The sequence below is a fragment of the Chelonia mydas genome, chromosome 25 (genome assembly GCF_015237465.2).
Source record: "Chelonia mydas isolate rCheMyd1 chromosome 25, rCheMyd1.pri.v2, whole genome shotgun sequence".
Classification (NCBI taxonomy): Eukaryota; Metazoa; Chordata; order Testudines; family Cheloniidae; genus Chelonia; species Chelonia mydas.
Window position 1 is genome coordinate 5356050 of NC_057858.1, and position 13998 is coordinate 5370047.

The following is a 13998-nucleotide window of genomic DNA, read 5'->3' on the forward strand; positions in this document are numbered from 1 at the left end:
CGGGCGCCACTGATGCAGAGCAGAGGTGCTTAGTAGAATGCTGTGACTCTCTGATGCGTCCGGCTCCCAGCCCCGCCCAGAGGGACAGCAACAAAGGCTAATAACACCCCGTGCTTGCATAGCATTTTTCATCTTCAGACATTAACCCTTGCAGCATCCTTGGCCAGGGATGAGTAGCCCTAGCGTCAGAGCATGTGCTGGGCAGCTTGAATTCCAGCCCTGAAGAGGATGCAGTCGCAATCCCTTGCAAAGCAACAGCGGGGGCCATATACAGATGGGGAGGGGGACTGTAATAGGATCACATGGCTACTCGGTAAGACATGGGCACCTCTGGATGGCTCTGTGCAACTCCTGGCTCTCTGCCTGCCCCTCTCCCCCCTGCCCCCACACACTCCCCATAGGTGAGAGAACAGGAATGTGGACTGAGCAGAGATTTGAAAGCGGAGAGGGAGGAAGGTAGGTGGATGGGTTTGGGGGAGGGTGTACCGAGCGCAAAGGACAGCAGGAAAGAATCAGCGGAGGTGCCTGCGTTGTGGGGTGAGGAGGGTGCTGAAGATGAGGTAGTAAAGGGCAGTAGAACTGAGTTGTGTGTGCACCACTACCTTTTACTGGAAACTGCTCATTCGTGGGTCATAGGCTCTATAAGGTGAACACTTGTAGCTCTGTTTTATGAGGACTTTAATCTCATGCTTCAGGGCTTCAACTGGTTGCCTGAAGGGGTCAGGAAGGAATTCCACCCGCCAACCTCCACCCCCAGTGCACAGTTGTAATCTGCCCTTTTCTTCTTCCTCTGAAGTAGCAAATCAGCTAGAGGCAGGTGGAATGGGCTAATGGTTTGAGGTGATATAGAAAGTCCTGTCTTAGATGCTTGGTTGGTGTCTTGCTCAGATGGTGAGGATGTAACTGATAGCCCGATTTGGGGTCAGGAAGGAATATTCTCCAGGTCAGATTGGCAGGAACCTTGTTGGTTTTTTTCCATCTTCCTCTACAGCATGGCATATAAGTCACCTGCTGGGATCATTTGGGCCCATCTCACCTCATCACTTCCCTGCTGTTGCAGGGGGCATCAGGCATTGGTAGCCCCTTCATTTCTCCTGTTTTCTGCTAGTCAAACACAGTTTAGTCTCCTGAGGACTGAAGTGGGTGCGCTCCTTCTAGGCAGCACCGTCCTTACCTATACGCAAAGTACGCAGCTGCGTAGGGCACCAGGAAATTTGTGTGCTGCTCCAGCCCCGCCCCCGCTCCACCCCTTCCCCAAAGCCCCTGTCCCCCTGCTGTGCCCCAGCGCCACTCCCACTCCAGCTCTGCCCCCACCCTGCCTCTTCCCGTCCCAGCCCCACCCCCACTCCCCTGAGGACTGCAGCAGGGGTCGGACCTGCACTCACCAGCTGCGGGAAGTGCAACGACCCAGCCCCAGCCACACCACTGGCGAGTGCTGGGGGGGGGCGTTCCCCTCTGCCCCCCAACGCTGGGAGCCAGGGAGCAGAGCGGAGCGGGCTGGGGCCGGGTCACTCCACTTTCCACCACCCCGTGAGTGCGGGGTTGGGCCCGCCTTACGCTCACTGGGCAGCAGGAAGTGGAGTGACCCAGCCCCAATCCGCTCCGCTGGCTCATGCTGGGGGGCGGTTCCCCCCAAACCTGCTCCTGCCCCCCCCCCCCCCGCGGAGGCCTGGGGCCTGCCCCCCGCCATGGGGGGCTGTGTAGGACACCAGAATGGCTAGGGATGGCCCTGCTTGTAGGGGTAGTGGGTGAAATTTAATGACTTGTGATTATACAGGAGATCAGACAAGATGATTCAATGGTCCCTTCTGGTCTTCAACTCTATGAAACAGTTCCTAGAGATTCTCCTTTAGTGCAGGAGGCGGGACCCTGAGCTTTTGGGGCAGGACGATCTGGGTTCTATCCCTGCAGTTGACCTGAGAGGCCATGAATTTGTGCAGTGCAAAGACAGGCAAAGACAAGCTGAGTAACATGTCCATGGTCAGAGTGGGAATCAGTCTGAGCAGGGGGAGCCAGAAGATTCCGTCAGATCATGCCCTTCCCTCTGCAAACCTAACCCTGCCCTGAGTGATATTGAGTGTTTGGGTGCTAAGCAGCCTCCTCCCTGACACCACTGGGACTCCTATACTTCTTTCCCTCCACTGTATGTCTGTATCCTCCCTCCCCCCACACATTCTTTAGCATAAAAAGCGCTTTTTATTATTAATAGCTATTGAGATGCTATAAAAAGTTTTATGAGCCTTGGCCAAACCTCAGGGTTTGCAGTGTGCTCATTTCCTGGAGGCTGTGCACTGGAGAGGTGTGGGTTTGCTTGTTTAACCCATAGGTAATGCAGCGGCTTAGTATATGAAAATGGAGCCAGGGCTTAGGTGGGTGTGATTGGAGCTTGCAGAGCTGGGGAAGGGAACCCAGGGCCAGAGGAGGGGCTAGTGGTGGAGTTTACTTTCCAGATCTGTTTGCTTTAAATCCAGAGGGCTGAGCTGGGACAAAGCAGAGGTGGTTAACATTGGTGGAAAGCGTGTCCCAGAATGCATTTGGCTTCTGCTGACCCTCTGCACTTCTGAGACTGTATTTAGCTTCCTGGAACTTCTAAGGTGGTGTTTTCGGTTAATGAAGGAACAAGCCCAGACCTTTGTCCAGGAAGCAGTAGGAGTTTTGCGCTGTGGAGTGAAGATGGGTGTCTCGGATGAATGGAGCGTGCACCTTCTGGGACAGAGTCCAGCTTCCAGAGCATGTAAACTGATTGTGTTTTGGGGGTTTTTTTGTTTGTTTGTTTTTTCTGGGAGGGGAGGAAGGCAAGGATTTGGGCTTGAATTGCACTGCAACAGGGTTGCACTGTACCGGTATCCAGAGTAAACACTGAGAGACCTTGCTTCAGGGGATGAGCAAGCCTTGACACTTGGGGGTCAGGAGGGAACTTGCTCTGGGGGCAGGTGAGCACATCACTGCACCTTCTGCTAAAGCAGCTGGTGCTGGCCATTATTGGTGGCAGGACCCCTGAGCTGATCCAGTCTGGCAGTTTGTATGTTTTTAGAGTGTAAAAGTGACACAGGGATTCGGGCCAAGCAGTGGTGCCAGATGTACTACAGATAAGACCTCTGCCCTGGAAACTTAACCTGAAGGCAGGATCCCTGTGTGAAACCTACACCGTGTAGCCAAGTTTGCAGAAATACAGCCCAGCCTGGCAAAGGCAGGGAGGATGCCTGTTTAAGGAAAATCCTCTAAGATGCCAGTCCCCTGCTCCTACTTGTCTGATTTGGTGCTTTTTCTTGGTATGGTCGTGAGGTTGCCCCCTGCAGACAAACATTCCTCAACAATGGATTAACTGGTCGTTAGGATACGTAACGACCTTTTACTCCTGTCTAGCTCTTCTGTGCCATCTAGCTCTGTCTGTCCATAGATCACCTAGTCCTGTACAGTGATGGGTAAGTATCTCAGTCCCCATTTCACAGCAGGAGAAATTGAGGCAGAGAACAATGAAATTACTTGCCCAAAGCTACGCACTGATTCGGTGGCAGACCCCAGGTGTCCTTGCAGTCTGTTGCCCTGTCCACTGGGCTTTACTGCCTCCCTGGGCATTTTTTTACAAATGTATTTAAGAAGAATGTTTTTAGTACTGATCTCTTTGCTCTCTAAAGCATTTCTCATTAGAGGATGGCTCTAAGAGCAACTTAATTAAGCCTTACAGCGCCACTGAGATGGGGAAACTGAGGCACAGAAGGAGTGTGACTTGCTTGAGGGTACATACCTGGCAAAGATCTGGATCCCTATTGCCTTGCTCCAACTTCTACACCACACATGCTCTTGTCTTTTCACCCCTTGACTTTTTCCTTCCCATCACTGATCTGAGCAATCTGTGCTGTAACAGGCTGAGACACGAGTCTTCCCAGCTTATACTGCACATCGAGGCTGAACATCCAGCAGGCAAAACTAATGTGCTCTGCTCCCTACCTTTTTGTGAGCAGAAAAATTTTACTCTGCCCCCCAGCAAGCTTGATGATAATTCCCTTTGGAGCTGTGTTGTAGGGAAAGAGGAGCTGAGAGGTGGCCACGAAATAAAACATTTTGATTCATTGTGCAATGAGATGAGAACTCTGAGTGTCCCCATCCCCCCGGGAAGGAAACTCAAGGGAAGGGTGTCTAGTTACTCATTGTTTGTATTAGGGTACCACCTTAAAGGCCCAGCCAAGATCGGGGCCCAATTGTGGTCGGTGCTGTACGTACATATAAGATACGCCTACAGCAGGGGTGGCCAACCTGTGGCTCTTCAGAGGTTAATATGCAGCTCCTTGTCTAGGCACCAACTCCGGGGCTGGAGCTACAGGCGCCAACTTTCCAGTGTGCCGGGGGGTGCTCACTGCTCAGCCCCTGGCTCTGCCACAGGCCCTGCCCCCACTCCACCCCTTCCCACCCCCTCCCCTGAGCCTGCCATGCCCTTGATCCTCCCCCTTCCTCCCTCCCCCTGCCCCCCACCTCCTGCACACCATAAAACAGCTGATCATGGGAGGCGCAGGGATGGAGGGTTAGGTGCTGATCAGCAGTGCTGCTGGCAGGTGGGAGACACTGGGGGCTGGGCGGGGGGAGCTGATGCGGCTGCTGATGTGTTACTGTGGCTCTTTGGCAATGCAGATTGATAAATTCTGGCTCCTTCTCGGGGGCAAGTTGCCCACTCCTGGTGTAGATGGTGAGGCATGGTTTATGTGAGTAGGGTTCCCTACATGCCTGAACCCTCAGAGTATGTACCCTGCACGGCTGTCTGTATGCCCAAGTGGTGCCTGCCACGGGAAAGGCTCTGGTTGCCAGGAGACAGCTGGGAAAGGCTCCGGTTGCGGGGAGACAGGAGGGACCTGCCAGAGTTTTTTCCTTACTCTGTCCCCCTTCTGGAGCCTCTCACTAGAGCACGTAGCTGCCCATATAGTGCCTGTATTCTATACGCTACCATTAGTGTAGATAGTCATGGTGAGAGATTAGACCAAGCCCCCAAAAGCTCAGACTAAACAGACAACAGGCATAAGGTGGGTGGCAGGGACCATTATCCCCGTTTTACTGGTGGGGACTGAAGCGCAGACACCTTGAGCATCAAATTTTCAAACATGCCTATGTGATTTGGGAGCCTGTCTTATAGGAAGTCAATAGGATTTAGGCTTAAGTGCCTAAGTCACTTTAAAATGATACTGAAGTGCTTTTTGAAAATTTCACTCTTGAAGTGACTTAGGCCCCTCAGTACTATTGTCAAGTGACTTAGGAGCGTATATCCCATTGGCTTTCTGAGACTTGGGCTCCTAAGTCACATAGGTCCTTCTGAAAACTTCACCTTCAGTGATTTGCCCAAGGTCTTCCAGGAGGGAATTAGTTCCGTGCTCTGCCATAGAACCCAGCCCTGCATCCCAATCCAGCACTGTAGCTGCCAGCTCATCCTGACGCTCACTTGTCTCACCCCTGCCCTGGCAGCCTGCCCCACATGGTAGTCGCGCCCCACCCGCCTCTCACCAGTGAAAGTTGCTGAGTTTATTGCTCCTCTGCAGCTGCTTCCATCCCAGAACAATAGAGCTGATTGTATACCTACTGCCTGCAGCTGTCTCTCTCTAGCCCTAGGAACCCCTTTGCCACATCCCAGTGCTTGCCAAGTAACTTTGCATCCAGTTACCTCGCTGCAGTGATCCTTGTACCTGTCTCTTCGTGGGCCTCTCTCTCGCCTCCTTTGTTCCCAGGGTAGCTCAAGGCTGCTTGCTGCCCCCAAGATGGGATACCTTGTTTCTATGTGTATGTCTACACAACGAAGAATCCGCTTCTGGCCTGCACCAGCTGACCCAGCTTGTGGAGCTCAGGCTGTATAGATTTCCGGGCTCAGGCTGGAGCCCGAGTACTGGGACCCTGTGGGGTCGAAGGGTCTGGCAGAGCAGGCTGCAATCCATTAACACTGTCCCTGCCACTCCAGGTCTCTGCTCTGTGCTGCCCTTTCTCCCGCACTCGCTAGCTGTATTTCTTCCCCTCACTTCCACTGGATGGGGAACATGGAGCGTGGTCTTCCCTCCCTAAGAAGTTTATCCTTGGGGATTCCGTCGTGCTTTGCCTCCCTCTGAATGCTACACAGGAACCTCTTGGCAGTCCTATAGTGCCATTCTTTAGCTGGCAGCATTTATTTAGACTGCAGTAGCATCTAGGGGCCCCAGTCACAGATCAGGTCTTCACTGTGCAAGTGCTGTACAATCCCACAGCAAAAAGGCAGTTTCTGCCCTCAGGGGCTTGCAATTGAAGCAGTAGAATCTTCATCCCCGGGCCCAGCACCCCAGCTGTCTGTTCCTCACTCTGATCAAAGGCCCCAGCAGTGATTAGCCCTGGCAGTCACCCTGCCTCATTGCAGCTTTTAAAATAAAAACAAAGCTTGTTAACAACTTGTAGGAAGTAGAGAGAATCCCAGGCCCTGTCTGTGCAGACGGGGCTGGTTTTGCACCAATGTAGCCATGACAGTGCAAATCCCCAGATGCACCACATTGGTGTGAAAAGGAGCTCACAGTAGTGTGATGTGTTTGTGTTGTAAACCAGTCCAAGCCCTGTTTTATACCAATGAAATGCATCTACACTTGGGGGTGGGGGGTAGTACCACTGTAACTACCCCATAGGCACTAATCTATAGACTGTTTTTAAAAAATAATAATTCCACCCCTAACTGATATAGCGTGTAGACAGTGCTAGGCAGAACACAGACTACAGGATTGCAGCTCGTGCACAGCAAAAAGTGCTCTGACTGAGTTAGCTTGAGAGTGGATGTCTTCAGACCCAGGAAATTCCTGTGCTGGAGTGTGGGAGGGAAGATCCCCTTTTGATTGCATAGTAAATCCCAGGGTCCTTTTGTTTCACCATTGTTCCAAGTAGTCTAGTGACTCACGTCCTCTTCCACTGCCTCTCTGGGGCTGCATCTGTCCTATCAGGTATGGCCAATAAGCAGCATCTCTCTGATGGCTCCCTTTCAGTCCATCATCCTTTGTTTCCCCTGCCGACTCCTCCAGGAATGCTCACTAGGCATCGTGCCCCCAAACCACCCCAGTGAGCTTCTCTGTAGAAAGATGACAAAGGTTTGGAAGTCTGATACAAAATGGTAAATCTGCTATGTGGATGGGGTGTTTATCCGGCTGCTGGAGACCCTAGGATCAGTAGTGTGGGGCTGTCTTCCCCAAGCAGTGCGAGCCTGCCATTGCACTATTGCCATGGGAAGGAGCCCAAAATGCACCTGGGGCCTCAGAGCAGCCTGGATAGTTTTGTCTGGTTGTCTCTCCCTACCCTCAACCCCCACTGCAAAATAAAAATGTCTTCCGAAGGACATCTGGACAGAGAAACACTCATACGCGCACACCCCTCTCTTGCTAAGAGCGAACAGGAGGCTGTTTAATCTGCATCTGAGGGCGTTTGTCGACCCAAGTGGGTTTCTTTGGTTGCTACCCTAAGGGACCCTGCTTCATTAGCCTCTGCCATCTCAGGATCTGAACACACATCCTAATGGTTAACTAGTTAAGCCTCAGTCACCCCCTGCCAGGTACATGTCCGTCTGTGAAATGAGGAGGATAAACTGAGGCAGGAAGAGGGGTCAGTCAGATGAGTTGCCTGGGGTCATTCTGTTGAGCTGGGAGTAGAACCCAGTACTCCTGACTGCCAAACACTTTGCTCTGTTCCACTTCAGTACCTTCCCCCGCCCTGTGTTCCTCTGTAAAAGCTCTACATAATTTATAACTCCCCCTACTTTATGGAAGCATGCACACTAATTTTGTCCTCCTGTCTTTTACAGTTGGGAGCCGAAGGATCTAAGCTGGCAGGATCCTCTCCGCAGAATGCGCTCTTCACCAAAGAGCGGGCCAAAGCAGGCGAAGATGAGAATCCCAGCGGGACCTTCAAAAGCACTAACATTGCAGTAGCCCGGCGCCTGTGGGTGGCAGTGACCCCCTCAGCCCCCTCCCCTCCATCTCAGACCGTGATGGTGTATTGACCGAGAAGAGCCCTGCTTTTTTTTATTTTTCCTTCCCCTCCCTCCCCCCTCAAGTTTTGGTGGCTTTGGGATTTGTATGGCAGCAGCGTAACCGTGGAGAGGCCGGGGTATCACAAACTTATGGATTTTGATAAGAGAGGAGGGAAAGGGGAGACAGAGGAAGGCAAAAGAATGTCCAAGGCAGGTGGAGGAAGGAGCAGCCATGGGAGCCGGAGCGCAGGGACAAACTCTGGAGTCTTAATGGTGGGCCCCAACTTCCGTGTCGGGAAGAAGATTGGATGCGGCAATTTCGGGGAGCTCCGTCTAGGTGAGATGGGCCTATTTTATTTTCATCCTTGCTGTGATTGCACACTGTGGTGCTACTGTGAAATCCATCCAGCTCTTCCCTTTCCCCACTGGGAATGCTGAGGGGTGATCCATATCGGTGCTGTCCTCCTTTATGAGAGTAACAGGAGGAACCATTCCCCACCCTCCTGCTATAGATCTTTATGGGGAGCCGTGTCAGACAGCATTAAGGCTGCAGGCCCAGAAAATTGGCTCTTTTATGGAAGAGGTAATGCCCTGATTTGCATTTCACAAATATGTATTGCCTCATTTGCATAAAATCTCTCTCAGAAATACTTCTTTCTCCCTGGTGTCTTCTCCCCAGTGTCCTTGCACTGGACTCCCTGACCACAGAAGCCCTGCCTGGAAGGTGTGAGTTAAAACATTTCTAAGCCCATCCTAAAGCAGAAGGGCTGATGGTCACAGAGGGGGTTTCTGATCACCCTCTTTGAGATCAGTAGGGAAGATCTGATAATGAAATTGATCCCTTTCATCCCAGTGTTTTCAGTCCTAGAGGCAATGTCAATTTGAATGGGTTTCACAAGGTGTCTACAAAGATGCATTTGTATTGGGGAAGTTCTGTGGCCTGTGTTATACAGGAGGTCAGACTGGATGATCACCATGGTCCCTTCTGGCTTTGGAATCTGTGAATCTATATCATGTGCGCCACTAAACTCCAGCAAATGTCTGTTACTCATGGGTTGCAGCGTACGGCTTCTCGTTCTTCCCTGGCGGAGAAGAAAGAGTTTGGACAGAAGTCTCTTGACCACCAGGTGGCTTCCTGTAAGGGCAGGCCCTCGAAGGGAGGAGAGATCAGAGGGAGAATGGAGTGGGGACAAGGTGTGAGACAGAGAGCATCTGCTAACAGCACATGGGGAAGAGGGTGGGAATGAATATTTGCCATCAGACAGAACATACAGCTGCAGTAGCCAAAAGCGTTTAGCTCTCAGTAGAGATGGTTGGAAAACAGTATTTTCTGAGAGAGATTTTGAAAAAAAATTTTTTTTTAAATATCCTTGGGTACTTTCCTTTTGGGGGAGGGGAGTGTCTTAAAAAAAAAAACCCAGGATACTTTGAACAAAGCAAAAAATTTTCAGGGTGGGAAGGAGGTGGAGAGGGCCATTGCTTGTCAAAAAAGCAAAAAAAAAAAAAAAAAAAAAAACCTCGCTGGCAGGTTTTCGCCAAGCTGTAACTCTTGGCTTGGCGCACGCTGCACTGGTGTCCTGCGGCTGTGAAAGGCCCTTTGCAGTCTGGTGTTGCTCTACAGTGCCTCTAGGAATGTGAATTGGACTTCAGCGTGTTGAACAAGTATTTGCTAGGCAAAGATTTTGGCCCAGGCGGAGAATATTTGGAAAATTAACTGCGTTGGAGGGAGAACTGATGTAGCTCATTCCCAAGATAGAGCTGGCAGTCTTAGGGACTCCACTGGCACCTGTTGCCCCAACCTGTATCTCTCCAGAATGAGCCTAAAGCTAGATGTGGGCTTCGCTTCACACCATCTGCCTGTGGAAGAACCAGCAAGCGGGATGGTGTCTGAAGTTCTGCAGCCTGTGGGGCAGTGTGACTGGAGGGAGGGACAGAGCATGCCTACCTCCCTGCATTCAGCACGCTGACTCTGGGTGCGTTGAGTTCATGCTAGCTCTGCCTAGCGCGACAGACTTGGTGGTGCTTGGCAAACCAGCATGCTCCCAAACTCCCTGATGTGCTTGCAGCTTAATTGCAAAGCTTGGGAAAAGGCTGTGTTTAAAACCAAGCCAAGCGGTTCCTGCCTTCAGGGAAGTGGGAAGTCTGTCTCCCTGAATCTTGGGCAGCAGCTCAGATCCCTCCTCCCAAAATCAGACTAGATGTGGCAGGCTGCACGCAGCACCTTACAGTGTCATGAGGGAACAGGGAGGGTCATGGCCAAATCCTCCGTTCCCTCACCTGCTGCTCCCAGTCCATGGAGTGAGACAGCCCCAGTGCAGGGAGCTACCCCAGCCCTGCAGCTTCTGCACTGAATGGAATCAGTGGCTGGGATGAAGCGAGAAATCTGACTGCTGAAGATCCCCAGCTGTGGAGAAATCCTGCCGACTCCCCCTCCTGCTGGCTTGATATGCTCCACCTGGAACATCACTTGGCTGGTACAAATTCCTGTAGTAAAATGTACTTCCTTGCCAGGTAGTGATTTCTAGACTTGCTGGTGTGTCAGCCTTCAGCCAGTATATGCAAGATAAATGGGAAGCCTCCCACTCCAACCCACAAACCACTTCTGCCTGCTGGGAATGAGAAGAACTATTTCTCTTGGATTTCTCTTCTGCCCACCTCCCAGCCAAATGATTGCTGAGAGGCCTGGGGTTGATTTGTATGGGACTGGCTCTGCGACTGTTCCACTCCTGCAGTCTGTTGCAATTGAGGAGGGGTCTCCAGTCTGCTTTCTCTCAACCCTCTGGCTGCTCCAGTGTGAGTGTCTTTGCTATTGGGCCCCTTCCCAGCCTCTTTCTTTAGGATCACTTCCCCAGTAAATAGCTTCAATTCCTGCATCTGCTGCCCACCAGAGACTTCTCAAGATGCCTCAGAAAGAAATTGACCAGATTTGTCAGTTTCACAGCTGCTTACAAGGCTCTGAATAGCAGCAGTAGAAATGGGTAAAGCCCTGGCCTGCATTCGCTTTGCTGCAGGTTGGCAAGGTCTGAGCAGCAGTAGAGGCCCAGGAGCAGGCTGCTTGCAGACTTAGGAAGACGGCACTGCATTGGTTCCTAGATGCATGGTTATGCTCAAAACCATGAGGGCTAGAAAAGGAAGATTTTCTTCTTCCACCGGAATTTGGGATGCTGCAGAGGTTGGTGTTTGTTGGGTGGATTTCTACTTGCGATTGACATTAAAGTCCCTGCATGCAGTTATTCTAGGAGGCCCAAGCATCTTGTAATACATTAATGCTTGTCTGTAAAATGGCATGATAAAACGGGCCATTGGGCTGGATGGGGAGTGTCCCAGTACAATTTGGTCTGCTTGCTCCTAAAATCCAATTTACTTCCTTCTCAGATACGTCATTAACTTATTTCAAGGCTCAAGAACGCTTTCAGGAGCCAAATAAAAGTAGTCACTCATCAAAAATGCAAGCCTTGATCCATGTGCATGCCGGAGCATGTGTGAAGGAACCAAATGACTGGAGAAAATGCTGCCTGCCCAGAGAGAAATCAAATAATGCCACCCTCTTTGGGGAAGGTTTGGGGGACAAGGCGGGAGAAGCCAGCAGATAATGGCAAACATCTTTGACAGGTTTCAGAGTAGCAGCCGTGTTAGTCTGTATTCGCAAAAAGAAAAGGAGTACTTGTGGCACCTTAGAGACTAACCAATTTATTTGAGCATAAGCTTTCGTGAGTGACAGCTCACTTCATCTTTGATTCAGCCGTGGTGAAGGACCTAGGACAGAGACCAATGTAGTCAGAGTCTCATTTACATTTGACTATCTCGTGCTCTTTGTGCACATACTAATCCCTGCGGCAGTCTTTGGTAGCAGAGTTGGTAAGATTTGTCCTGGGGGAAACGAAGCACCCAAAGCAGAACTGGTTGCAAAATCCAAAATTAGTTTTGGATTTTAAAAAACAGATTTTTGGACATGTTTCCAGTTGCAAGGGAAACTTGCTGCTTTTGAAAACATTATAGAAACTTTTCGTGACCAAAATTAAATTGTCTTGGGTGTTTTGAGAACAGTTTCAGTTTGGGGGGAGGAAAAAACATAGGAAAATGGTCCATTTCAAAAAGGAAAATTTTCTACACACAACTTCCTTGTTTGTAACATTGACCAGCTTTACCACCTGACTTTTAAAAGCTGGTGCTACTTTTTATTTGGGGAGAGAGGTGCCTTAGATCTTGATTGCCCCGCTTGGGGGAGGTGCTGAAAATCAGAAGCCACTTCTGAAAATGTTAGCTTAAGGGATATGCTGAAAGCCAGAAGCGGAATGAAAGCCAGACAACAGGAGTTTCTGGCTCCCAATGTCTCTTATTGTCTAGGGCAGGGGTTTTCAACCTTTTTTCATCTGTGGACCCCTTAAACATTTTGAATGGAAGTGTGAACCCCTTTGGAAATCTTAAACATAGTCTGTGGACCCAGAGGTGGAAAACCACTGGTCTAGGTATGTTACAGTAACACTTCAAGGCCCCAGTTGAGATCAGGTCCCTTTTTTGCTTGGTGTTGTACAGACGCATACTGAGAGAGCCCCAAAGAGCTTACAGGCTATACAGACAGAACTTCTTCACTGGCTTATAACCATATAAACATTGAAACCAGGACAGCAGGAAAATGAACAGTCCTTCCGGAGAGCTGGGTTTATGAGACTGACCAAGAAGCTGCTGCAGTGCCACCAATGTGCTTCCAGTCGCCTTTCTCAGCCCGCCCACAGTGATGTCGCTCTGCTGGCCTCATGTTGGAGGGACGCCAGGGCTTGGGTGGAGAGCAACCACCTCAAACTCCGTGTGAGCGAGGCTGGTAGAAAAGCAGAGGTCATCAGAGGAACTGACAGGAGACACAACTACCTAGTCTCCAGAGGACGTCTGCACTCTTACTGTCCAGGGGTTAAACAGTCTCCGGGTCTTGTTGCTCCCAGGTGTCCAGCACTGGTATCCTTTGGCTGCCTAGGAGGTTGTGCCCTTTCCTCTTGGATAAAGATCCAACCATGGTGACTTGCCTGCTCATCCAGGCCAGCCAGCAGCAGTGGCCTTCCCCGTCCCTGCGCACCCCACCCACATCACCACCCCAGCTCCTCCCCCATGCCACCAGTTTAATTGCTTTGCTGGAAACTTGAGGCCACCTCCTGCCCTTAGGCATGTTTCAAAATGCAGCAACTGCAGCTGGAGAGTATGGTGGGAACTGCAGGAACACCCCACATCCCCCACTGCTTACCCCCTTCCAGCTAGTTACCAAGGGCCAGCGGTACAATCCGCCTGGTGCCTTGACCAGGCCGCTTCCACGGCAGAGACCAATGCTGCTGCCTTCTGAAATTTGAAACAGGAGGAAGCTGTTTAGAGCAGGGGTGGCTAATGGGCCATGTGCCACCTTTTCCAAAGTGGCCCTGGCACCGGGCTCTGGCCCAGCGGCATACTCTGCAGAGAGGTTGTGAAGTGTGCAGCCATCTGCTTTCTCTGGCTGCCACAAGTTAAGGATGAGAGCTGGGAGACTGGCTTGTTACCAGGGTGGCTTGTGCCCAAAGGGAGGAGAGGAAAAGCACTGACATGCATGACAGAGTGCTAGCCAAGGAGCAGCAGCTAGGAAGACAGGCAGCTGTGAGCCCTGGTTTGCAATGGCTGTGTAGGATACTGAGCATCAAGGCCTGATTCTCTTCCCCACCTTGGAATCTAGGGGAGTATCTCACATGACTCTGAGTGGAAGCCTGAGTCCCTGGAGTGAGGTTTCTGCCTTCATAGGAGGATGATTACCCTGCTCTCTTGAGTGTAGAAATGTTACAAACCACATACAGTACTTTAATCAAGCGCTCCTTTGCAAGGACCCCAGTGTCTGTGCATGGCTGTGTCCTCCTGTCCGGGCAAAGGGCATGAGGACCAATCTATTAGCAATCATGTAAATCCTGGGATATCAAGCTGGGAGGATCAGCAATGAGTCTTCTTCATGTTGGGCCATTGACCTTGAGTGCGGCCTCAAAGTGCTCTCATGTTCCCAGGTATTCAGCGTGTCTGTTTTCTAGCTGAGCCTTTAT

The 13998-nt window shown here is 51.0% G+C and overlaps 1 protein-coding gene across 5 annotated transcripts in view; it reads left to right on the top strand.

The window, feature by feature from the left end:
• Positions 1 to 13998, top strand: part of CSNK1G2 (casein kinase 1 gamma 2) — a 91335-nt gene that overhangs the window by 43409 nt on the left and 33928 nt on the right. For 4 of the 5 annotated variants that reach the window (XM_043535774.1, XM_037885441.2, XM_037885442.2 and 1 more), the window contains one exon: positions 7784 to 8288. In XM_043535774.1, the coding sequence (XP_043391709.1) occupies positions 8102 to 8288 (187 nt within the window). In that variant the 5' untranslated portion in view covers positions 7784 to 8101. Of the gene's footprint in view, positions 1 to 2610; positions 2735 to 7783; positions 8289 to 13998 lie in introns of those variants that run through there. The other variant, XM_037885443.2, reaches the window with a different exon arrangement.